The following is a 27465-nucleotide window of genomic DNA, read 5'->3' as shown; positions in this document are numbered from 1 at the left end:
AGGTTGTCCTTGTAATCATCTGATTTATTGTATATTCTATATTATGTAAGGTTGTCCTTGTAATCATCTGATTTATTGTATATTCTATATTATGTAAGGTTGTCCTTGTAATCATCTGATTTATTGTATATTCTATATTATGTAAGGTTGTCCTTGCAATCATCTGATTTATTGTATATTCTATATTATGTAAGGTTGTCCTTGCAATCATCTGATTTATTGTATATTCTATATTATGTAAGGTTGTCCTTGTGCTCATCTGATTTATTTTATAGTCTATATTATGTAAGGTTGTCCTTGCAATCATCTGATTTATTGTATATTATATATTATGTAAGGCTGTCCTTGTAATCATCTGATTTATTGTATATTCTATATTATGTAAGGTTGTCCTTGTATTCATCTGATTTATTGTATATTCTATATTATGTAAGGTTGTCCTTGTAATCATCTGATTTATTGTATATTCTGCTCATATTTTTCTGTCTCACAGGCTGCAGCACAACAGCAAGACTCAGAAACAACCCAGAAGGCAGAGCGAGAAGTGACTCGCATGGTTATCCTGATGGTCATCGGGTTTTTGACAGCATGGACACCTTATGCTACTGTGGCATTCTGGATTTTTATGAATAAGGGAGCAGAATTTAGTGCTACATTCATGGCAGTGCCTGCGTTCTTTTCTAAGAGCTCAGCACTCTATAACCCCATCATCTACATCTTAATGAACAAACAGGTATGCACATCTCAGACTACATGCTCCCATATGCATTGCATAACTAGGTTATGGTACTCCCATATGCATTGTATAACTAGGTTATTATATCCCATATGTGCTCTATAACAAGGTTATGGTACTCCCATATGGACACTATAACTAGGTTATGGACTCCTATATACATTTTGTAACTAGGTTATTGTACTCCCACATGCATTCTGTAACTAGTCTATGGTACTCCCATATACATTCTGTAACTAGGCTATGGTACTCCCATATACATTATAAAACTAGGTTACCGTGCTCCCATATGCATTCTATAACTAGGTGTAGTACTCCCATATGCATTGTATAACTAGGTTATGGTACTCCCATATGCATTCTATAACTAGGTTATGGTGCTCTCATATGCATTCTGTAACTAGGCTATGGTACTCCCATATGCATTGTATAACTAAGTTATGGTACTCCCATATGCATTGTATAACTAGGTTATGGTACTCTCATGTGCATTCTGTAACTAGGCTATGGTACTCCCATATGCATTGTATAACTAGGTTACAAGTCAGAGGAATATACATTCAGAAAAGACATGGTCTAAATACAAAGAGTACCAGAAGGATAATAATGTATACAATTTGTCAGATTGATTGACAGGCAAAAGTATTCTATGGTTAATAGTTGGAAGCAGAAAAACAGATTAGAAAGCAAATTAGGAGAGCAGTTATGTACCTAAGAGGGGTAAAAAGGGTGAATGTGGACCCAAGGAAGTAGGAAGAGAGAAGTGAAGGAGGTAAACAATTTAATTAGTCAAGGTTAGTGCAGGGGCACAACCAGTGTGATTTTAGGTGAATTTTGAGTCTTTGTTTAAAGAGAGACAGAGATGGTAGTAGAGTTAGATCTGTAGGTAGAAGGTTCCAGTGTTTGCCAACAGTGTTTGAGAAAATACTATCACCTGACAAGTTATTAGACTTAGTAGTACAAACAAGTAATCTACTTGAAGAACGTAATGAAGTTAGATTAGTATAAGGGGTGATAAGGTTAGCAAGAATAGGAGTATTTTTAGGTTGATAAAAGATTTTGTGAGCAATGATGAGTTTGGAAAATGTTAGCATGTTAGGTAATTCAAGCCAGTTGAGCTGCTTAAGATTAAGACAATGGTGTGTCTGGTATGGATTGCTGGTAGCAAACCTGGCAATATTGTTATAGGCGTGAGAAATTTTGAGGAGGTTAGTTCTTTTTAGATTAGTATAAATTGGTGAAGCATAGAGAAGCGTTGAGATTAAGTGAGAGTGGGCAATGGTGGTTCTGGCCAGAGGAGTAAGGAAGGGTTTGATTCTGTATAAGGAATCAATTTTTCTGTTCACTGCTTGTATGGTGTTGTTAATATGCATATCATAGGTGAGGTTGTTGTCGATTGTGACTCCTAAAAGTTTGGTAGATTGCTCAGGAGTTATCAGGGTGCCTTTGCTAGATACAATAGAGAGATCAATAGGAGAGGACCTACTGGTAGGTGGAAATAGTAGAAGTTTAGTTTTTTTGGCATTCAAAAGAAGGCAACGTTTTAGGAACCATTCTTCAACTATATTAAATACTTTTTGGGTTAGGTAGTGAAGTTCAGAGGTGGAGTTAGCAGAACATATAAGTGTGGAATCATCGGCATATTGAATACAGGTAGCTTCCGGGACTGCTCTGTGAAGGTTGTTGATAAATAGTGAAAAAAGAAGGGGTCCTAGAATTGAGCCCTGGGGGACTCCTATGGAGACTGGTAGGAGGGATGATAGTTTATTTTCCCAGAGAACTGCTTGTTGCCTATTGTTAAGGTAAGATTTGAACCATTGAATAACTGGGGGATCAAGAGCAAGAAGTTCAAGGGTATTTATAAGTAGGGGATGATTAACCATATCAAACTAGGCTATGGTACTCCCATATACATTATAAATCTAAGTTACGGTACTCCCATATGCATTCTATAACTAGGTTATAGTACTCCCATATGCATTCTATAACTAGGTTATGGTGTTCTCATATGCATTGTGTAACTAGGCTATGGTACTCCCATATGCACTGTATAACTAGGTTATGGTACTCCCATATGCATTGTATAACTAGGTTATGGTGCTCTCATATGCATTTTGTAACTAGGCTATGGTACTCCCATATGCATTGTATAACTATATTATGGTTCTCCCATATGCATTGTATAACTAGGTTATGGTACTTCCATATGCATTTTATAACTAGGTTATGGCACTCCCATATACATTCTATAACTAGGTTATGGTACTTCCATAAGCATTCTATAACTAGGTTATGGTACTCCCATATGCATTCTATAACTAGGTTATGATACTCCCATATGCATTCTGTAACTAGGATATGGTACTCCCATATACATTCTATAACTAGGTTATGGTACTCCCTTATGCACTCTATATCTGGGTTATGGTTCTCCCATGTGCACTCTATAACTAGGTTATGGTACTCCCATATGCACTCTATATCTGGGATATGGTTCTCCCATGTGCACTCTATAACTAGGTTATGGTACTCCCATATGCACTCTATATCTGGGATATGGTTCTCCCATGTGCACTCTATAACTAGGTTATGGTACTCCCTTATGCACTCTATAACTAGGTTATGATACTCCCATATGCATTCTGTAACTAGGCTATGGTACTCCATATGCACTGTATAACTAGGTTATGGTACTCCCATATGCATTGTATAACTAGGTTATGGTGCTCTCATATGCATTTTGTAACTAGGCTATGGTACTCCCATATGCATTGTATAACTATATTATGGTTCTCCCATATGCATTGTATAACTAGGTTATGGTACTTCCATATGCATTTTATAACTAGGTTATGGCACTCCCATATACATTCTATAACTAGGTTATGGTACTTCCATAAGCATTCTATAACTAGGTTATGGTACTCCCATATGCATTCTATAACTAGGTTATGATACTCCCATATGCATTCTGTAACTAGGATATGGTACTCCCATATACATTCTACAACTAGGTTATGGTACTTCCTTATGCACTCTATAACTAGGTTATGATACTCCCATATGCATTCTGTAACTAGGATATGGTACTCCCTTATGCACTCTATATCTGGGTTATGGTTCTCCCATGTGCACTCTATAACTAGGTTATGGTACTCCCATGTGCACTCTATAACTAGGTTATGGTACTCCCATGTGCACTCTATAACTAGGTTATGGTACTCCCATGTGCACTCTATAACTAGGTTATGGTACTCCCATATACATTCTATAACTAGGTTATGGTACTCCCATGTGCACTCTATAAGTAGGTTATGGTACTCCCATATACATTCTATAACTAGGTTATGGTACTCCCATATGCACTCTATATCTGGGTTATGGTTCTCCCATGTGCACTCTATAACTAGGTTATGGTACTCCCATGTGCACTCTATAACTAGGTTATGGTACTCCCATGTGCACTCTATAACTAGGTTATGGTACTCCCATATACATTCTATAACTAGGTTATGGTACTCCCATGTGCACTCTATAAGTAGGTTATGGTACTCCCATATACATTCTATAACTAGGTTATGGTACTCCCATATGCACTCTATATCTGGGTTATGGTTCTCCCATGTGCACTCTATAACTAGGTTATGGTACTCCCATATACATTCTATAACTAGGTTATGGTACTCCCATATGCACTCTATATCTGGGTTATGGTTCTCCCATGTGCACTCTATAACTAGGTTATGGTACTCCCATGTGCACTCTATAACTAGGTTATGGTACTCCCATGTGCACTCTATAACTAGGTTATGGTACTCCCTTATGCACTCTATAACTAGGTTATGGTACTCCCATATGCACTCTATATCTGGGTTATGGTTCTCCCATGTGCACTCTATAACTAGGTTATGGTACTCCCATGTGCACTCTATAACTAGGTTATGGTACTCCCATGTGCACTCTATAACTAGGTTATGGTTCTCCCATGTGCACTCTATAACTAGGTTATGGTACTCCCATGTGCACTCTATAACTAGGTTATGGTACTCCCATATGCATTCTATAACTAGGTTATGGTACTCCCATGTGCACTCTATAAGTAGGTTATGGTACTCCCATATACATTCTATAACTAGGTTATGGTACTCCCATATGCACTCTATATCTGGGTTATGGTTCTCCCATGTGCACTCTATAACTAGGTTATGGTACTCCCATATACATTCTATAACTAGGTTATGGTACTCCCATATGCACTCTATATCTGGGTTATGGTTCTCCCATGTGCACTCTATAACTAGGTTATGGTACTCCCATGTGCACTCTATAACTAGGTTATGGTACTCCCATGTGCACTCTATAACTAGGTTATGGTACTCCCTTATGCACTCTATAACTAGGTTATGGTACTCCCATATGCACTCTATATCTGGGTTATGGTTCTCCCATGTGCACTCTATAATTAGGTTATGGTACTCCCATGTGCACTCTATAACTAGGTTATGGTACTCCCATGTGCACTCTATAACTAGGTTATGGTTCTCCCATGTGCACTCTATAACTAGGTTATGGTACTCCCATGTGCACTCTATAACTAGGTTATGGTACTCCCATGTGCACTCTATAACTAGGTTATGGTACTCTGATATGCATTCTATAACTAGGTTATGGAATATGAATAATGAAACCCCCGCTATTTGTCTGCTTAATGTAATTCTTGTCCAAAGAGGGTTCTGTTGCGTATTATCTTCACAAAACAAGCTATTTTCACTTAAACTCTGTATATAAAACCCATCCACTTCAGTAAAGATGAATCTTTATGAGTCTGACAGATACCATGCCCTCTTACTCCTGTTTTAACAACTTCATTGTTGGTCCCATGGTTTGAAGGGATGTAAATGAAAAAGTTTTACTGAGCTCTTGCCTTGCCATAGGAAATTATACTATGTAGAAAAGTAATGCCATTTCAGGGCTCAGATTACAGCACGACTGGGGATGTTAAGTCTGAAAGTGTTTTTCTTTCTTAATTGGTTTGTTAAGTAGGTGTGTTTCTGAAAGATCACTTGCACCACTTCAGGACAATTGTGAAATCATAGTGTCAGGCACATAGTATCTAAGAAAAGCAGCCTTGCACTTCAGCTCACTAAAACGTTCTCCTGGGTTGCAGGTGCCACAACCATCCTGGTCCGATATGACAAGTATTCTTTCATGTTTTCCTTCTTTGCCTTAAAGGCCTTTCCATTAACAGTTGGTCTACCACAAAATTTGCTTTTGTTTTTGGGTATTGCTTACAATGCTTACCGGGGGGGGCATTTCTAGATAAACAGCAGCTCAGCTCACCGCCCCTACCATCTATTGGTCAGTACACTAGTGTCCAGCCTCCACCCTGCAGGCATCAGTATGTTTTGTCTGCTCACATTTCAGTGATGTAAAAGAAAAGTGACTTTCAACCTCCTTTCAGGTTGTCATTGCATTGCTATATGCCTTTCAGCACTGTTTGTGCCATCATATTCTCCTCTTATTACATGTGGCACAAACTGATTTCAGTGGTACATGTAAGGTAAGCTACAGTTTCATGCCACAGAAGAAAAGGATGCTCCTGCTGTTAGGGAAAATGAATAATTACAGTAATGCCCCTATTTACTTCCACTAATATACTGCATTGTTGGGTTTATCTGCGATTGCAGACTTGCAGTGTCCATACCAGCCAGTATAGTGGCAAGGTGACTGCCTGCGATGTTGGTGACCTGAATGTCAGAGGTCCATTGAGGCAGGAGACAGAATACGAACAGCACTACTTAGTTTACTTCCTTGGGGTGCTGCATCATAGTTCCTACCTTAGTAGGATCCAAAATGTAGACACTGCAGCAACTATGGTGATGGCATTAGTTATGATGGGAGAAGCAAGCATAAGGTAATCCACTTGCATGGTCATTGCATGCTTGCCCATGGGATGGATGGTAAGGAAGAAATGAAAAGAAATTATACCACATGAGTAGAAACATTCCCTGCTATCCCTTGATTCCCAAATGCATCCAAAAGGACATCATCAGAAAACAACAGGGATGCCAGCCTAAGTTTCCAAAATAGGAAACTCTGAAATAGTCAGCTAAATTATGATATGTGGCCCCTGAGACTCAAAAACAGGAGCAGTGTCACAGCATATTATTAGTAAATCGCAATACCCCCCCCCCCCCCCCTGAATTTGATTTCATGGTAAGAATGTGGTTACATGTTTTACCAAACTCATGCAGGGACCAGTCAGCATGCAACTCCTCCTCCAAGATCCCATCTTCCTGTGAGACCTAATAAAGCACACAGCAGGACATGTGGTTAAGTACTTTCTACAAGTTCATAAAACAACCACAGACTAAATGAGTACATTTCCAAGACAGATTCAAACACCTGTATACTGCTAAAGACATGACCCACTCTTCCACAATGTGGACAGAATCCACACACTTTCTTCAGAATCTAAGGTTTTGAATATAATGATTGACTGTCATCCCTCCAGCCTGCTCTTTGACATAGGCTTTTCCAGGGTAGCTGAGTTATGTTAGTCCTCTGCATTTGCCACACACCCTTTAGTCCTTTCTGTTAAAGGCAGGGACCATCATCCTAATTAACAATTCCAGAACTACTGTTTCTAATATCCACGTGACACCATGAAGCAGGGCTCTAGTTTAAATTTCCACTGACTACACCATCAGAATGCCTGCTTACACTGGCCCACCACCCAAATTATCATTATTAATAGTCTAATAACAACCACACCTGGGGGGGTGCTGAAACATCAGTATGAAATATAGCAACTGTGAAGCTGCATGGTTCAGACCAAAGTGGGTTGTATAGTATTACAGTATCATTGTGCTCTCTTATTTCAAGATAGGGCAACCCTGGAGTTAGCAAATGTATTCAGGGTTGTGGAAGTGAAACTCCCACAATGAGGATGACTGCAGCCCCTTCTACAAAAAACCTTTACAAACATCAGTTTCTTTCTGTACTTGGTGATGGTATGCTGGGCAGTGGTGAGGGAGTATGGTTGTGCAGTTAAGCAGTGGTGAGGGAGTATGGTTGTGCAGTTAAGCAGTGGTGAGGGAGTATGGTTGTGCAGTTAAGCAGTGGTGAGGGAGTATGGTTGTGCAGTTAAGCAGTGGTGAGGGAGTATGGTTGTGCAGTTAAGCAGTGGTGAGGGAGTATGGTTGTGCAGTTAAGCAGTGGTGAGGGAGTATGGTTGTGCAGTTAAGCAGTGGTAAGGGAGTATGGTTGTGCAGTTAAGCAGTGGTAAGATCATGACAGTGAATTCCAAGCAGGCCTAAAATGTACATTACTCACCTTACCCAAACCCTGGGCATTACTTTTAACCACTTCCCTCACTACTAGTATCCACCAGTTGACCATAGGATTATCACTGCAAAATATAAAGAACTCCTTGCTACCATCTCAGTGACTGACGGCCGCACTGTGTTCTACTCAGATTCACTGTCTTCAGTCTGACTTGGAAAACAGATGTAGTCGTTTTGGAGGTGGGAACTGAACACCTATTTACAGCCATTCCAAAGAGATCTTTACTTTTCTAAGATCTGTACAACCAATGCCCTGTCTAGCAAACCCAGTTCACATCTACGTGGTCAAAAACTGGCACCTATGCCTCTCTCTTCACCCAAGACTCCAGCATCTATGTCCCCACATATGATGATTTGACCACAAAGTTGATCAGCACCCCTCAATTGAAGGCACTGTGACACTAAATATATTTATGAACCTCGTTTTGTTTGAACATGGAGTTTGTTGGTAACCAAAATGACATGAAAACCACAAAAAAGAAGTACAGACACAGTCCAATACCAATAAAGGCTTCCTCCATTATAGGGGTAGAAAATCCTTCAATGGTGCACCACAGTTCCAACAGGTGATTCGAAGTTTATTGTATTACTAATAAAAATTAAAAATAATGATAAAAAAACATCCAGATTAAGCGCTTGCATCTCCAGTACGGAGACTTCATCAGAATCTGTGTTTTTACATGCATCCTCAGTTTAAATAACAAATCTAGTTGTTCAGTTAATTACTTTTAGATTCCTATAGGCTGGCCATTAATTAATACAGATTTTAACTCTTTGCTGGTGGAAAAAATGTACAGAAAGTTTGAAACATGTTGTTGAAAACGTGCTGTTTAAACCACATATACACCAAAACAAAAGACCCCTGGCACAGACATCAAAAATCATAAAATGTTAAAAATGGTGTTTAAAAATGTTGTATAAAACCATAATAAATAAATAAATGAATACATAATAAATAAATAATAATGCTAGTGCACCATTGAAGGATTTTTTTACCCCTATAACGTAGGAAGCCTTTATTGGTATTGGACTGCGCCTATACTTCATTTTTGAACATGGAGTTTGTTATTGACAGCCCATGACTTCTACAAGAGACCATGACTTCTACAAGAGACCAATGTCAACTCACTACTCTGGTTTAGATGCAGAAGGCTGCCATTCCTAATCAAATCCACAGGATTTTCTATCATTCCACATAAGAGTGGGCATCTCACAGTAATATTACAGTCAACAGGTGGATCCGACAAACCCCCTTCACTCTTGAACCCACATTTTATGCTGATTTCTGAATTTTCATATTGCTGAGTTTTGCTGTGTTGAAGCTGGTTTATGCACTTTCAGAATATATCTACTGATGCATCTGTATTATCACATCCATGAGTAATAGCAGACCAGTCAATATTTCACATTTTTAGTGGAAAAAAACATGATTTCAGTTTTGTATTTTCATATTTGTTTTGTTAAAACAATTATGAGTAAGTCACAATTTTTGCTCTTGCAAATACTAATTTAGTTTTTTTCTCTTCCCACACTGAGCCTCCAGTTCTTCATACACATTTTGGCTCAAAACATGCTTCATGGAAACTTTTCCTAAAATTGAAAACTTCGGATTAAAAAATTGAGCATATCTCACTGTATGTGGGCCTGCCAAAAGGAAAGAGACAAAAATCAAACGTGTCGTGCTCTTCCTATCTCAAGCGGGAAAAGAATGAGGGTGTTTTTAAATGCTTTAGTTTACCACTACAGGATGGCAGCACTACTTGAGGGACAGATTAGGAGCTCATCACTGCTTAGACTAAAGTACCAATCATCATCATCATCATCGCCTTTTCCATTTTTATATAGGGTCAGGGTGTCGCAGCAACTGTTGCTATCTCTCTTGATTCATTGTTATTCTTAACTTCTTCGACAGTCATGCCTGAGGGTTGCAAGTTTTCTCTAATACAATACATCCTTTTGCTGGATGCCTTTGTTTCTTCTTGCCCTTTTCCTGTCTGTCCCAAATCTTCTTCACCAGACTATGTTCTGCTTTCCTGCACATGTAACTGAACCACCATTATCTGTTGTTTGACCTTTCCTGCAACTGGAGCTACTTTGGCTCCTGCATCTATGTTCTCATTTCTTAATTTGTCCCACAATGTGCATTGTACCACCCATCTCAGGCACTTCATCTCCATCACCTCAACTGATCTGCCTTTACTGCCAGTTTTCTGTACCATACAGTAGTACTGGTTGCACCACTGTTTTGTACAGCTTACTTTTCAGCTTCTTTAGAATTCTTCTGCCTTACACAACCCCTGACATGGTATGCCAGGTGGCTGCAGTCCCACTGATTTTAGCTTTGATTCCTTCTCCTCAATGACCCCTCCCAGATACCTGAAGCTATTACCCTGTTCATCTATTTGGCCTTCTTTCTCAGTTTTCAGCTTCTTCTGATTTCCTCCATTGGCTACCATTACTACTGTCTTATGTCTTATCTGTACTCAGTTTCATCCCATTTGCCTTCACTTTTGCATTCCATTCCATTTCAATTGCTGAAATTCTTGTTCAGAGTCTGCCTGTAATGCCACGCTGTATGCATACAGCAGTTTTGTTGATCTGTCCCCTCCAACTTGTTTGCTAATGTAGTCTGTCATCAGTATGAACAGAAGTGAGCACAGAGCTGAAGCCAGATGCTTACCCACTCACATTGGGAACCTCTCTGTGAGACTGAGCAATGTTTGTACTTATGTCATTGGGGGCTCCCTATTAAAACGTCAGCAGTCATAATGTCGAGCACTGACACGCAGAAAAAGAAATTGAAAATTCAGTAGAAGAGTGAATCTTGAACATTGCTCTTCTCATTTAAACTTCTTTTTGGCAGGGGGGTGAGCTGCTTACACCCCCAAACTTATATATATATATATATATATATATATATATATGTATATATATATATATATATATATATATATATATATATATATATATATATATATATACATATACAAACTCCATGACTGCTGTAATATGGTGAAAAGGGAATATTCTGTGAAGTGGCCATCTTGAACTTGGTATATGTAAGTCCATTTTTTGTCCAGTTTCTGCGTTTCAGGACCCGCTTTAGTGGGTCTCCAAATTTCAAATGGTCACCATCACTGGGTCCTTGTACATGGCCTGCAGCAATTCTACCAATGTTTTGAGGACTTTGAACCATTGCAGAACTGTCCAAATCAGCTTTCTTGGCACCTTGGCATATGCTTTCTCCAAGTCCAGAAATGCCCATGTGGACACTTTCCTCATCTCTAGCTTTTTCTCAACTATCTGTCTCACTGCGAACATCAGGTTAGTTGTGTTGAATTCTGATCTGGATCTGAGCTGCTCATCTCTCATCTTACTTTCTACTACTCTGCATATTCATTTATTAATTACCCTCTGCAGTACATTGATGCAGTGTGACAGATGTTTGATATTTCTGTACTGCCCGCAGTTGGGAATGTCCCCCTTTTCTTGTACACTGGCACTAGAGTGCTTATTCTCAAGTTATGTGTGATGCACCTCTCTCTTCAGACTTCTCTGAGGAGCTGTTTTTCCCCTAATTTGCCCAACATCTTAATCATAGAGCAAGCTTTAACTGTTTTCATAGTTATTTACTGCATTTTTTATTATCTGCACTTAAAAGTACATTTTAGTCGAAATTAGTCTAATTCAAGTCGAAAAGTGTTTGTTTGCTGTTTAATTTAATTGTTTGGCTGCCCACTAAAGTGTGCTAGCCTGTACTACTGACTTATTGCCTTTTCTGCATTTAGCGCGGAGTTGCCACTAGAGCACCATCGGGCAGCGCCGGATAAACAAGGTTAAACTATTTCTGGGTCCGTAAAGTCTGCTCTTCATTTTTCCCTTAGAACTGCTCTACTTGTAATCTAAACAGTCTATTCTCTATCTGTAAAGCTCAGCACTTGTTCCTAAAGCATTTTTTAGTCAGGTAAAGCACTTCTATATTATACAAAGTACTTCACTAGCTTAAAACCCCCTTGAGTACCCACTTCCCTATAGGTCCTTTCTGACTCAGTTACACAGCAAACTTTTTCATTTCTTCTAGCATGTCAAAGGGTCAGTTGCTATCGTCCTCTCCTGCTCAGCTGTTGAATCTGGGAATATTGAGGCAATATTACAATTGCCTCATGTACACAGACAACCCTCTCCTCCTCCCACAAAACACAAATACATGCGAGAGATGCAACTATATAGCCAAACTGGAGGCTGATCTCTCTCAACTCAGGACTGGCAAAACCAGACAGGAGGAGAAGGTAACCACACACACCATAAACCCAGTCTCACATAGAACTATCACAACTACAAATCAAACACATAAACACACAAAGACATACTCGGAGGCACTGATCAAAAATCTACCAAAACAGCAGAGGCCTCCAAAGCAGACACCCAAACAACTGCCACCTCATGACATAACACAAGCAACACATAGATCACAAAGTCAGTGTGCAAATCAGTCACAGCCCTTAAGGCCAAACACAATGCCAGACACACTTGTCATAGGTGACTCCATAGTCAGACACACTGACGTCCCACTCACCAGACTGAACAAGGAGAGGGTCACAGTAAGCTGCCTGTCGGGCGCTAGAATCCGCCACATAACACAAGCACTCAGCTCACTCCACAGCAAGTACAAGTATGACTCAGTCATTGTCCATGCCGGTGTGAATGACCTGAGACATACCTCCCTGGACTACATGAAAAGAGACATAAAGGAGCTCTCAGATTATGTAGCCCAGGCTGGTATGACCCTGACCCTGAGCAGTATCCTACCTTCACCAAGAATGATGCCACAATACAGAGACAAAATGATCAGTTTTAATAATTGGCTTAATTTCTGGTGTCATTCTAAGGGGATCCAATGTCTGTCTGCCTGGAATGACATGCTTGACAAGCCACGTTGCTTCGCAAGGGATGGCTTGCACCTGTCACCCCTGGGTTTCCGGATATTGGCAAAGGCTCTTGCCACCCCCATATTGCCTTTTTTAGACAAGGCTCAAATTCTAAACCCACCGCCCTAGAAAACAATAATGGAAAAAAACTAAGGGTAATGCTGCTCAATGCCAGAAGTCTAAATCTCAAGATGCACGCCCTCGAAGCCCTCCTCAGTATGGAGAACATCGATGTCTGTGCTGTGACTGAAACCTGGTTCAAGGCTCCTGAGAGCACCCCGGCACTATCAGGTTTAACCTCATATCATGTATTCCGGCCCCAAAACCTGGACCGTACCACAAAAGGAGGGGGTGTATCCATATTCATCAAGGATACCCACACCTCCAGGCTGGTGGCAACTCACGAAGCATCAGAGACCATTCAGGTGCAATTAACCATAGGCAAAACTGCTCTACAGTTTGTAGCATGTTACAGGCCACCCTCTCAAACTCAGGAACCCCACACAGCCTTCCTGAAGACACTGGAGAGTATAAATGTCTCTCCAAACACCATCATATTGGGTGACTTCAACTACCCAAACATAGACTGGGAACATTACTCAAGCCCCAATACCCTAGCCCAAAGGTTCCTGGAGTTCATAAACTCAAATGCTATGGAACAACTTGTCACCATTCCCACAAGAGGTGAAAATATACTAGACCTGATCATCACAAACATGGGGACAAAATGCTCCACACTGGAAGTATATCCCTCATTGGTGAGATCAGACCATAAACTAATCTCACTGGAGATCCACATCCTGCCCCCACCCCCAGCAAAAAAGACCACAGTGAAGAACTTCTCAAAAGCCAACTTCACACTTCTTAAGACTGGTGTGGTATCCTTCAAGGCCCCTGAGTCATTGGAAACCACAACCCACGCTGCTGAATACCTTACAAATGCTTTCTGCGAGCACCTCCAGGATTGCATGGATCAAGCAATCCCAAATAAAATCAAGACCCTTTCCACCAAAGGCAAGCCCCCGATCTGGTGGACCCCAGCCATAAACAAACTTTACAACAAGAGGAGAAAGCTACTACAAGATAGAGCAAAATCCCTAAAAGGGAAGACATCTCTGATCAATACTAGTAAAAAACTACGATCACTCATAAAATCATCCAGAGAAAAATCGCCAAGGACTCAAAAGACAATCATAAGGTCTTCTTTAGCTATGTTAGAAATCTGGGTGGAAACTCCCAGATATGCTCAGAATTAGTCCAAAATGATACAAAAATCACTGAACCCACAGACATTGCAAACATACTGGCAGACAGGTTCAGTGAAAATTTCTCCCCTCCCTCCCCCCAAAAAGAGAAATATCTATCCCAGCAGAGAGTAGCCTCCCAATCATCTCAAATGCCCAGGTGAGAGCTGCTCTCTCTAAAGCTAAAAACACAGCATCAATGGGACCGGATGGTGTCCCCGGCTGTGTGCTACACAAACTCAATGAGGAACTAAACCCACACATAAGGCTGCTGTTTAATCTTAGCCTTACCACAGGATACGTACCCAAAGAGTGGCGTACGGCAACTGTGGTCCCACTCCACAAAGGTGGTGCTTCTACGGACCCTGGTAATTACCACCCCATAAGCTTAACAAGCCTGGTCTGCAAAGCTATGGAGAGGATCATAATGGAACTCATAAATAAAGACATAGGGGACCTACAGACATTGGATCCTACCCAATTCGGCTTTGTCAAGGGCAGATCATGCCTCTTGAACTTGGTCGACTTTTTTGAAACAGTCACCAAGGCCATTGATGAGGGTAAGGCAGTTCACACAGCCTACCTTGACCTTGCAAAAGCTTTCGACACAATACCCCACTCGGGTATCATAGAAAAGCTCACCAGCTTAAATGTCAACCCATATGTCACAAGATGGGTTGCAAACTGGCTCAAGGACAGAACCCACAGGGTTAGAGTTGCTGGTGCCATGTCAGACTCCAAGCCGGTCACAAGCGGTGTCCCACAGGGCTCAATGGGCCCCCTCTTGTTCGGCATCTACTTTTCAGAAGTGCAGGCAAACATAGGAGGATTGTGGCTGACAAAGTTTGCAGATGACTGCAAACTGGGCGCCATAGTTGAAAATCCATCAGACACAGATATCCTTCAGAGAGGTCTCATAGAAATGGATAACTGGTGCCAGAGCCATGGCCTTAAGCTAAACGCCAAAAAATGTATAGTCATACCCTTTGGTAAAAACAAGGTAACCCCAAGTTACCACATAGGTGGCAATCCATTAAGTACAGAAGAGGTTATCAGGGACCTGGGGACCCAAGTTGACAGTAACCTTTCTTTTGACACTCACATTGCCAAAGTGGTTAGGAGGACCTTCTACATTGCCCACCTGATTATGAGGGGATTCACATCCAGATCAAGGGAGGTCATTGTTCCCCTGTACTCTTCACTTATCAGACCAATGATTGAGTACAATGCCCCATTCGGAATGTATCTTACCCGACACCTGCAGCAATTGGAAAGACCCCAAAAGTTCCTCACCAAAAGGATAAAGGGGCTCAAAAATATGCCATATGCTGCCCGACTGAAGAAACTCCAGCTCTATTCAGTCGCATACCATCTGCTCAGAGGTAACCTGTGCCTGACATACAAGGCCATGTCCAACCCGGAATTAATGGACATGCTCCACCTCAAAAAATCCAAATCCACCAGAGCCACATGAGCAAGAGACTTAAACCTCAACACGGATATAAATAGGACGTGCTGGAGGGACAGATTCATCACCCAGAGACTCCCTATGCTGTGGAACAGAATCCCGGTCCATGTGAGACAGAGCACCTCGCTGGCTCTGTTCAAGAGGAATCTTGACCAGTGGATGGGAGATCGTAGGTTTACCCCGGGGATCATCTCTGTATCACTGCTGGACAGAGGCACGGCAAACTAATGGGTATATTATTCTTCAACCTAATGGGTGGTGAAAGCCACACAACTCTGGCTAGGCTTATAAATGCCCTAGGGCAGATAGCCTAGTATGAACCTATGAACCTATGAACCTATATCTGCTGTAACCTCGACTGGGCCTGCTGCTTTCCCTGACTTAATTTCCTTAGTGCTGCTTTTACTTCTTCTAGGATAGACAACGTTTTTTTCTTTCATCCCAGACTCTGTCTGGGGTAATACAGCTTCTGAGGGGGTTTTCTTCATTCAGAAGCTGCTGGAAGTAGTCCTACCATCTGCATTTGATGCCCTGTGGACTGGTGAGCAGGTTCTTGCTGGCATCCCTTACGAAGGAGTAACATCTGCTAAGTCACTTTCCAGAAGCTGATTGAGTGCTGCTGATGCCTTGATCTTTGCTATTTCAACTGCTCTCTTAGCCTCTTTGTTAGCCGACCTGCATTCCTTCTTAGCCTGGTCTGTCTTTTCTATCTCACACTTTTTACTGAATTCTTTGCTTCTTTTGATGACTAAAGCCACAATCATGCCTCTTAGTGCAACTAATCTTCTTGCCCTGTCCTTGCTATAGGTCTAGGTGTAGGTGTCGGCAGACCCTCATGCCACTGACATGAAATGTACATCACCAGACTGTGAATTTGGTGACTTTCATGATTAACTGTTAAGACATTCAAATGAGTGTGGAAACAAAATGGTAAGGTTAGAGGCAGATTATTAATGCACGCTGGCATAATACTTGATAAAGGCCTTGATTCGGATAGCGAAAGAGAGCTTTCAATCACACAACCTGAAAGGAATGAGAACTTTGTAAAATAAAGGCTGTGGTTTACAGTGACTGAAGAACAAAGCCCAGATTTGCTAAAATAAATAGAAATAAAAATAAAACTAGGGAATACAGTTCATAGGTTAGAGCCTTAAAATAAGAAATAGCAGGCAGATACCACATCTGGTATAAGCAAAGCTATGACAACTATGAAAAAGCGTATTGCAAACTATTGGCTAAAAGATAAAAAAAGTATTGCAACAAGATTTGCATGTATTAGAAGCAAAGTAGAACTATTGCGGGGCACTGATGAGTTTACAAATTGTGAATGCAATGCATACCATAAGTAGCAGTAATAAAGAATTTTAGTTAGAAAAGCTGATGATTAAAGGCATAATTGTGGCATTTGAGTCTGATACTGGTGCAGGTGCAATATATCGTTTAAATTTAATTAATGACCGAATCTATCTAATAAAGTATATGAGTCTCCATGCACTTTTCAGGTGTTTTCAAGTCACAGGCTTTTATTCTAAGGAGTGTCCATGGAAATACACTTAAAGCAACCAAACCTACTGGATTATAAGTTTGTGAAATGCTTGCTATGACTGTAATGATTCATGCTGTCCAATTACATGGTTAGTCATTGGTAAACAGTGGTTCTTCTTAACCTGCCAAAGGCATCCCTACAGTTATACAGGACAGGGCTATCCCCAGTCCATGGTGGCTGTAGGTGCCTCACTAGTGCAACAGGACAAAAGATGAGTGGTCTGAGGAACCGCTTAGGCAATTAAGTTTATATTTGTGTAGTTTACCCCTGCACCTCCTGCATGTATGAATATTGAGAGCAAATACATTAGATAGTTTTTAACTCGATTCGCATTAGCTGTGTTACACATAGATAGATTACACATAGATTAGTACTAGGCCAACTGCCCTTGTGGGCTATTTTAAACCTAGCCAATTACCCCATGTGAGAATCAAACCTTGTACCTTGTGTTTGTAAGGTAAACACCCTAACCATTATGCCAACCTTATCCTTTCATCGTAATTACTGTATCTCAAATTATGGAGGAAACTCCCTAAAGCTATGTGCACCTATTTCAAGATTGCACAACAGTGGATAAAAGAGAAAACTCAACTGTCAAAGTTCTTTTGGAAATATTCACTCAGTGTGCCAGAGTTTGCACTAATACTTGCCGGTAGCCTTACATGTTTCTTTAATAAAGGCGTATATTTTTTATGCAGGAATTCTCTACTAAGTCAAATACTGGTCTTTGGAAATGCTTGCAAGTGTTGGTCATATTGAACATACAGATTGTGTGATGAGGTTTATATCAAAGAGAGGTTCAAGGACCGTGTAAGGAGCTGTGTGATGGAGTCCGAGCAGCTACAATCTACTTGTTAAAGCAGTTTATCTTTAAAATATTCTGCTGTCAGTTACTAAATCATGACTACTGTAGTGTCTGGAAGTGCTTAGAATCAGCTTTCAGTCAGATTTTAAATGAAGACTTATTACAAGGAAAACGTAAAATGGGAATTAACACAAAAGAAAGACTATTATCCATGCACTTCTAGACTCTCTTCCAAAATTCAGTTTAACAAAACTGAGCCTGGTCCTTCATATACTATTAGGTTCATTTCCAAAGCTCAGCTCAACAGATTTCAGTACCTCGGAACACACTGCATTTTCGTCAAAGCTATTCAGCAAATAGAGCAGTGCTTGCAAAATATCAGTCCTTTCCTTCATGACTCACGTTATCCTGCAAACAAGGTTAATTCCAACAGTTCCTTTTGAACAGCATCAAGGCCATGTCCTTTTTTAGTTTTCAGGGCTTCCCTCTAAACTGCATTGATTTTATGCATGCAGCTGCCTAGATACTTATTTTTGGAACCATTCCATAACCTAAATGTCAGGAAACTCATCTTCTGCAGAGGCAGTGTGTCCTTGATACTTCCCAAAAGGCACCTGCTCCAAATTATTTGCCATTGTGACTCCCACCCCCTGCTTAGCCTGTCTGCTTTATATTTATCAGGAACCCTGCAGTTGCCATCGATGTCCCAGTCTTTAGTGAGTGCACCCTACAACAGATAGAACACTAGCAACGTGTTTTCCAGGCTCAGGAGTAACCAAGCCTCACTACCTAAAAGAGGAATCTGATACAATGAAATTTTCTGTTCATGTGTGCACGGGCTGCAGATTGTACTGCCACATCAGATATTTATTATTCAAGAACATCTTCAGTCTTCACTAATTAACATTACAGATGGAATTTCTAAAATGATTTTTCTCCAGCCAAAACATTTGAAGAAACTAAGAGAATATGGAGTTTACATTTATTTGTTTATTGAACCTTTTCAGCCATGGCCTAAGTCTGTGAGCAGCAAATACAAAACTTTTACAGTGTGAAATTAGTGCAAAGTTTGCCAAGATTTACAATCCGTAAGAAGGACATAGTGTAACATGCAATTACAACATGCAGCGAGGACATAATTTATCACAGAAGCGAAACAACATACAGGAGGATTAAGTAGTAAGATGACAGTATGTTACAAAATGATAATTAGTAGAATATATATTACAAATCAGAAATTATGCACTTATTTATTATTAATATGATTCATATTATACTGACACGTTTCTTGACTACAGCCTAGAATGCTGTATGCTCATACCATGATAAGGGAAATTAACATTGTCATGTTAACAGTTGCATTGAGATTCTTTCTGAAGGTCGACATTTAGAGGATTCTTAAATTTTTAGTGGTTTCTTCATTTTTAACTTCAGGAAGCAAATAGTTCCAGGTTGTGAGTTCTAGTCGAGAAAAGGCTTTTTCTCCAAATGTAGTTTTCAATGTAGGGCGAATCAGGTTAAAACCATTGCCCTGGGAGCTTCTTATATTTTAGCTGCTCTCCTGGATATTACACTTATTTAAGTAATGGGCAGTAACTTTGTTTTAGGGTCTTGAAGATAAGGGTACTTATCAACAGTAGCAGTGTTGCTCTATTGGTCACACATAGTTAGTCTTTTTTTTTTTTTTTTTTTTCTCAAGCAGCTTGTACTGGTGTGTAAGGTGTCTGCTAAAAGCATGAATCTACAGATCTTATTTTCTGCCACTTTAATTTGGCTGGCATTATTAGCTGAATATACCGCAGAAAATGGAGACCCTATTCAAGTTTGGGAAACAGAATATTTTTAGGGTTTGCTATTGTTTATTCAAACGGAAAAACATTTTCCGTTCAAATAAACGAATGGTAATACCAAAAGTAAAAAAACTTAACGTTCACAATGTCGAACCAAATGCTTGACGCATTTGACTCGACATTGTTGTCGAAACCACCACGTCATAGCCATATAGGAGCTGATGTAAATCAAACTCCTATACAGCTATCACATTTTTGCAGGGGGGCAAGCAGTTGTGCATTCGCATAAGTGGAGTCGACTATCTGGTGCAAAACTGTTTGTGCATTCGACATTCTGTTTTTCGGCACATTTCAGCCGATAGAATGTCATTCGTACAAACAATAGTAAACCTATTTTTAGTTATAGCTAATCTAGCAGTAGGTAACAAAAATGGCTGATTTTGTAGCAAAGTTTTATCTGGGTTAGGACTTTAGTAGTGATAACTGAATGTGTAGTAAAGGAGAGGCAAGGGTAGAATGTCGGAGTTAGGTATTTTTATTCTATGACATTAGGAACATACCTTTATGGTCTGATATTATTAAGGGAAGAATAGTAATAACTTTCCAACTTGTAGCAAAAACAATAACGTTTGTCCTATTAAGTTTGGTTAAGAGCATTTTGTAGGATGACCAACTACAGAGCTAGATGAAGGTGTCTTGCAATTTGCTTTGCTGGTCAGTGTATTTTTTACTGCATTCCAGTAGAAAAATGTTATCTGTGTACAAGACTAACTTCAGGTTTAGAAATTTAAGAGTGAGATCATTAAGGAGATCATTAACAAAGAGCATAAAATGAAATTAGCAAAGTATCAATCTTTGAGGAGGAGTTACTATAGTAAACCTGGAAAGATCTGTCCTTAAGATATCTTTGAAACCAATGAATTGTGTTTTCATCAAAACTGAATCTTTTAAGTTTGTTGAGAGGCAAATCATGGATAACAGCCCTTGTCATGCTAACAAAGAGCACAGCTGTAATTAGGCCTTTATTCATGTTGAACTAAATGTTATCGGTTTCTGATATAAAGGCTGTAAATGTACTAAAGCTGTTAGAAAAAACAAGCTGAGCATGACGGAGCAGATGATAACCATTAATGTGGTTTAATAGCTGTTTTCAAAGAAGTTTTTTTCAAATAGTTTGTGATAGGATAGAAATTGGAAATGGATCTATAATCCTTTAGTCAACTGGGTGTGGGAGACTTTGGGGAGAGGGATTACGGCAGAGTGCTTAAAAGTGAGGGAACAGAGGTTGATGTAAGTGAGAAATGAAAGGCAATGGTAAGAGTTTTGGCTATTTTATTAGCAGCCAGCCTTTACAAAGTAGGGTGTAGCTTACTGTCATTCAGATATAGAATAAGGGACGTTGTTGTTTAATGCTTATTTGGTTGAAGTGAAAGGTTAATCATACAGATCTCCTTGCCATATTCTATAAATATATATAACTACCACCTACTTCTTGCTCTGATCAACTTCCTAGTCATATTATTTCCTTCTATTAACAAGCTATTTTCCATCCTGTCTTTCAATATTCATACAGTCACCCTCTTCCTTAACACAAGAACTTCCATTAAGTGCTTTTTTATACCTTCTTCTCTGCTTGATTCTTCACTTTTAACAAATTAATTATTTTCAAATTAAGTTTACTGAACAATATGACAGAAAAGGAATGCTGGTTGGATGAGAAGGCCTGTACTTTTAACTTATTGTTCATGAAATGTTTACAGATTGGTTAAGTATAGGCATTACCCAAGTACCAGGTGATGTACTTATTACCCAAGTACCAGGTGATGTACTGGTATTATCCAAGTACCTGGTGATGTACTGGTATTACCCAAGTACCAGGTGATGTACTAGTATTACACAAGTACCAGGTGATGTACTGGTATTAAACAAGTACCAGATGAAGGACTGGTATTACGTCAGTTCCAGGTGAGGCACTGGTATTACAAAAGTCCCAGGTGAGGTACCAGTATAAAACCAGTACCAGGTGAGGTACTGGTATAACATGAAAACCAGGTTAAGTACTGGTACAACACAAGTACCAGCTGAGGTTCTGCTATTACGCAAGTACCAGGTGAAGTATTGATATTACACCAGTAACAGATGAGGTATTGGTATTACTTAATTACCAGGTGAAGTACTGGTATTGCACAAAAACCGGGTGAGGTACTGGTATTGCATAAGTACCATATGAGGTACTAATATTACACAAGTGCCAGGTGATGGACTGGAATTACAAAAGTACTAGGTGAGGTAATGGTATTACACAAGTACCTGGTGAGTTACTGGTATAACAAAAGTACAGGGTGAAGTTCTGGTATTACACAAGTACCAACTGAGGTTTTGGTATTATGCAAGTACCAGGTGAAGTACTGGTACTACATAAGTCCATGTTGAGAAACTGGTATTGCACAAGAACCAGTTGAGGTACTCATATTACACAAGAGTCAGGTGAGGTACTGGTATCACAAAAGTGCCAAGTGATGGACTGGTATTACATAAGTACCAAGTGAAGTACTGGTACTAAACAAGTCCTGGGTAAAGTACTGGTTTTACACAAGATCTAGGTGAAGTACTGGTATTATGTAAGTTCGAGGTGAGGCACTAGTATAACACAAGAACCAGGTGAGGTACTGGTATTACACAAGAGCCAGGTGATGTACTGGTATTACACAAGTGCCAGGTGAAGTACTCATATTACTCAAGTACTGGATGAGATACTGGTATTACACAGTACCAGGTCAAGTACCAGTATTACACAAGTACCAGGTGATGGATTGATATTATGCAAGTACCAGATGAGGTTCTGGTATTACTCAAGTACCAGGTGATCTACTAACATTATGCAAGTACCAGGTGAAGTACTGGTATTACACAAGTACTAGGTGAGGAATTAGTATAACACAAGTATCAGGTGAAGTACTGGCATTACACAAGTAAAAGCATTCTGGTATTACGCAAGTACCAGATGAAATACTGATATTACACCAGTATCAGGTAAGGCACTGGTATTACATAAGTACTAGATGAGGTACTGGTATTGCACAAGAACTAGATGAGGTACTCGTATTACATAAGAGCTGGTGAGGTACTGGTACTGGTATTATGCAAGTCCCAGGTGAAGTACTGGTATTACAAAGTACCAGATGAGGTTCTGGTATTATGCAGGCAAGTACCAGGTGAAGTACTGATATTACACCAGTACCAGGTGAGGTACTGGTATTACATAAGAACCAGGTGAAGTACTGGTATTACATAAGTACCAGGTGAGTTACTGGCATTATACAAGAACGGGGTAAATTACTGGTATTACACAAGAGCCATGTGAAGTACTGGTATTACACAAGCACCAGGTGAAGTACTGGTGTTTTACACAAGTATCTGGTGAAGTACTGGTGTTACACAAGTACCAAGTGAAGTACTGCTATTATGCAAGTACCATGTCAAAAGTCAAAGTAAACTTTATTGCCATTTAGGGCTACACAAGTGCAGCCTAAATGAAATTCTAAGTATCAACTCACCAGACAGTATAAAGGAAACAAGGATAACAAGAACAACAGTATAACATTTCAATTAAAAAAGATATTCAGTACAAGACCCACAGAAGGATAAACAAACCAATAATAACAACCAAAACACACAAGCCCCCCCCCCCCCAGACAGTCATAAGAAGAATACTGTACATAGCAGTATGACAGAGTAGAATTGCACATTAGAACCAGGTGAGGCACTGGTTTTGTGCAAGAACCAAATGAGATAATGGTATTACACAAGTACCACATGAGGTACTGGTATTACACAAGTGCCAGGTGATGGACTGGTATTACACAAATGCCAAATGAAGTACTAGTATTACTCAAGTACCAGGTGAAGTACTGGTATTAACCATGTACTGGGTCAAATGCTACTGTTAAACAAGTACTGGGTGAAGTACCGCTATTACAAAAGTACTATGTGTAGTACTGGTATTATGTAAGTTCCAGATGAGGCACTGGTATTACACAAGAACCAGGTGAGGTACTGAAATTACATAAGTACCACATATGGTACTGGTATTCCACAGGAGCCAAGAGAGGTACTGGTATTATGCAAGTGCCAGATGATGGACTGGTATTACACAAGGGCCAGGTAAGGTACTGCTATTACAAAAGTACCAGGTGATGGACTGGTATTACACAAGTACCACATGAAGTACTTGTATCACACAAGTACCAGGTGAAGAGCTGGTATTGCACAAGTACCAGGTGATGTACTGGTATTACACAAGTATTGAGTGAGGTACTGGTATAACACAAATACCAGGTGAAGTTCTTGTATTCCACAAGAACCAGGTGAAGTACCAATATTACTCAAGGACCATGTGAGGTACTGGTATTTCACAATAACCAGATGAGGTACTGGTATTACACAAGAGCCAGGTGGAGTACTTGTATTACACAAGCATCGGGTGATGGACTGGTATTACTCAAGTGCCGAGTGAAGTACTGGTATTAAACAAGTACCCGGTGAAGTACTGCTACTACACAAGTACCAGGTCTTGTTAATGGTATAACACAAGTACCAGTTGAGATACTGGTATTACACAAGTACCAAATGATGTACTAGTATTACACAAGTAAAAGCTGATGTTCTAGCATTACAAAGTACAAGGTAATGTACTGGTAGTATACAAGTACTAGGGGAGGTACTGGTATTATGCAAGCGCCAGGTGAAGTACTGCTATTACAAAAGTCCCAGGTGATGGACTAGTACTACGCAAGTACCACATGAAGTACTTGTATCACATAAGTACCAGGTGAAGAGCTGGTATTGCACAAGTACCAGATGAGGTACTGGTATTACACAAGAGCTAGGTAGGGTACTAGTATTACACAAGCATCAGGTGATGGACTGGTATTACACAAGTGCCAGGTGAAGTACTTGTATTACAGAAGTACTGGGTGAAGTTCTGTTAGTACCCACGTATCGGGTGAAGTACTGGTATAACACAAGTACCAGTTGAGATACTGGTATTATGCAAGTACCAAATGATGCACTAGTATTACACAAGTACAAGTTGATGTTCTAGTATTAGAAAGTACCATGTAATGTACTGGTAGCATACAAGTACTAGGGGAGGTACTGGTATTATGCAAGCGCCAGGTGAAGTACTGGTATTATACGAGTATCATGTGACACACTCATATTACACAAGTATCAGGTGATATACTGGTATTACACCAGTACCAGGTGAAGTTCTGGTATTACACAAGTACCATGTGAGGTACTGGTATTACACAAGAACCAGATGAAGTTCTGATATTACACAAGTACCAGGTGAAGTATTGCTATTACACAAGTACCAATTGAGGTTCTGGTATTATGCAAGTACCAGTTAAGGTACTGGTATTACATAAGTACCTGGTGAAGTACTGGTATTGTAAAAGAACAAGATGAGGTATTGGTATTACACAAGTACCACGTGAAGTACTGGTATAACACAAGTACCAGGTGAAGTTATGGTATTAGACAAATAGTAGGTAAAGTATGGGTATTACACAAGTATCAGTTGAGCGTCTGGTATTATACAAGTACCAGGTTGAATACTGGTATTACACCAGTACCAGATGAGGTACTGGTATTACACAAGTACCATGTGAGGTAATGCTATTACACAAGAACCAGATGAAGTTCTGATATTACACAAGTACCAGGTGAAGTACTGCTATCACACTAGTACCAGGTGAGGTACTGCTGTTACATAAGTACCAGGTGAGGTACTGGTATTACACATGTACCACGTGAGGTACTGGTATTACACATGAACCAGGTGAGGTACTGGTATCACACAAGAGCCAGGTGAGGTACTGGTATAAGACAAGTGCCAGGTGAAGGACTGATATTACAGAAGTACCAGATGAAATTCTGGTATTACGCAAGTACCTCGTGAAGTACAGGTATTAAACAAATATTTGGTGAAGTACTGCTATTACACACATACTAGATGAAGTACTGGTATTACATAAGTTCCAGGTGAGGTACCTGTAATACACAGGTATTAGGCAGGGTATTGGTATAACACAAGTACCAGGTGATGGACTGGTATTACACAAGTACCAGGTCAGGTTCTGCTATTATTTCAGTACCAGGTTAGGTACTGCTATTATAGAGGTACCAAGTGAGGTACTGGTATTACACAAATACCACTTGAGGTATTGGTATTGCACAAGAACCAGGTGAGGTACTTGTATTACACAAGAGGCAGGTGAGGTACTGGTATTACAGAAGTGCCAGGTGATGGACTCGTATTACACAAGTGCCAGGTGAAGTACTTGTATTACAGAAGTACTGGGTGAAGTTCTGGTATTAAACAAATACCTGGTGAAGTACTGCTACTACACAAGTACCAAGTCTCATTACTGGAATAACACAAGTACCAGATGAGATACTGGTATTACACAAGTACCAAATGATGTACTAGTATTACACAAGTACAAGCTGATGTTCTAGTATTACACAAGTACTAGGTGATGTACTGGTAGTATATCAATACCATGTGAGGCACTGATATTATACAAGTACCAGGGGATGTACTGGTATTACAGAAAAACTGGGTGAAGTACTGGTATTACACCAGTACCAGGTGAGATACTTGTATAACACAAGTACCAAGTTAAGTTATGGTATTAAACAAATAGTAGGTAAAGTGCTAGTATTACACAAGTACCAGTTGAGCTTCTGGTATTATACAAGTACCAGGTGAAGTACTGGTATTACACCAGTACCAGGTGAGGTACTGGTATTACACAAGTACCATGTGAGGTACTGGTATTACATAAGTACCAGGTGAAGTACTGGTATTGCAAAAGCACAAGCTGAGGTATTGATATTATGCAAGTACCACATGAGGTACTGGTTATTACACATGTACCAGGTGAAGTGCTGGTGTTTCACCAGTATCAGGTGAAGTATTGGTATTAGACAAGTACCAGGTAAGGTACTGATATTACACAAGAGCCAGGTGAGGTACTGCTATTACAAAAATACCAGGAGATGGACTGTTATTATGCAAGTGCCAGGTGAAGTACTTGTATCACACAAGTACCAGGTGAAGTACTGGTATTACAGAGGTACAGGGTAAGTTACTGGTATTATACAAATACCAGGTGAAGTACTGATATTACACAAGTACCAGGTGAGGTACCGGTATTATACAAATACCAGGAGATGTACTGGTATTACAGAAATACTAGATGAAGTACTGATGCTACACAAGTACCAGGTGAGGTACTGGTATTACCTAAGTACCAGGAGATGTACTGGTATTACACAAGTACCAGGGGAAGTTCTAGGATTACACAAGTTCTAGATGAAGTTCTGGAGTTACACAATTACCTGGTGAGTTACTGGTATTACACAAGTACCAGGTGAAGTTCTGGTATTACACAAATACCAACTGATGTTCTGGTATTACTCACATACAAGTGATGCACGAGTATTACACAAATACCAGCTGAAGTTCTAGTTTTACATAAGTGCCAGGTGATATACTGGTATTAGACAAGTACCAGGTAATTCACTGGCAAT

The 27465-nt window shown here is 39.9% G+C and overlaps 1 protein-coding gene across 1 annotated transcript in view; it reads left to right on the top strand.

Moving 5' to 3' along the window:
• The window catches only part of LOC122806233 (green-sensitive opsin), a 216866-nt gene that overhangs the window by 169512 nt on the left and 19889 nt on the right, over positions 1-27465 (top strand). The window contains exon 4 of the mRNA XM_044076483.1: positions 494-733. Within this exon, the coding sequence (XP_043932418.1) occupies positions 494-733 (240 nt within the window). The remainder of the gene's footprint in view (positions 1-493; positions 734-27465) is intronic.

This window comes from Protopterus annectens, chromosome 7.part0 (genome assembly GCF_019279795.1).
Source record: "Protopterus annectens isolate FY-2018-M chromosome 7.part0, PAN1.0, whole genome shotgun sequence".
Lineage (NCBI taxonomy): Eukaryota > Metazoa > Chordata > Ceratodontiformes > Protopteridae > Protopterus > Protopterus annectens.
This window is presented reverse-complemented; position numbering and strand designations above follow the sequence as displayed.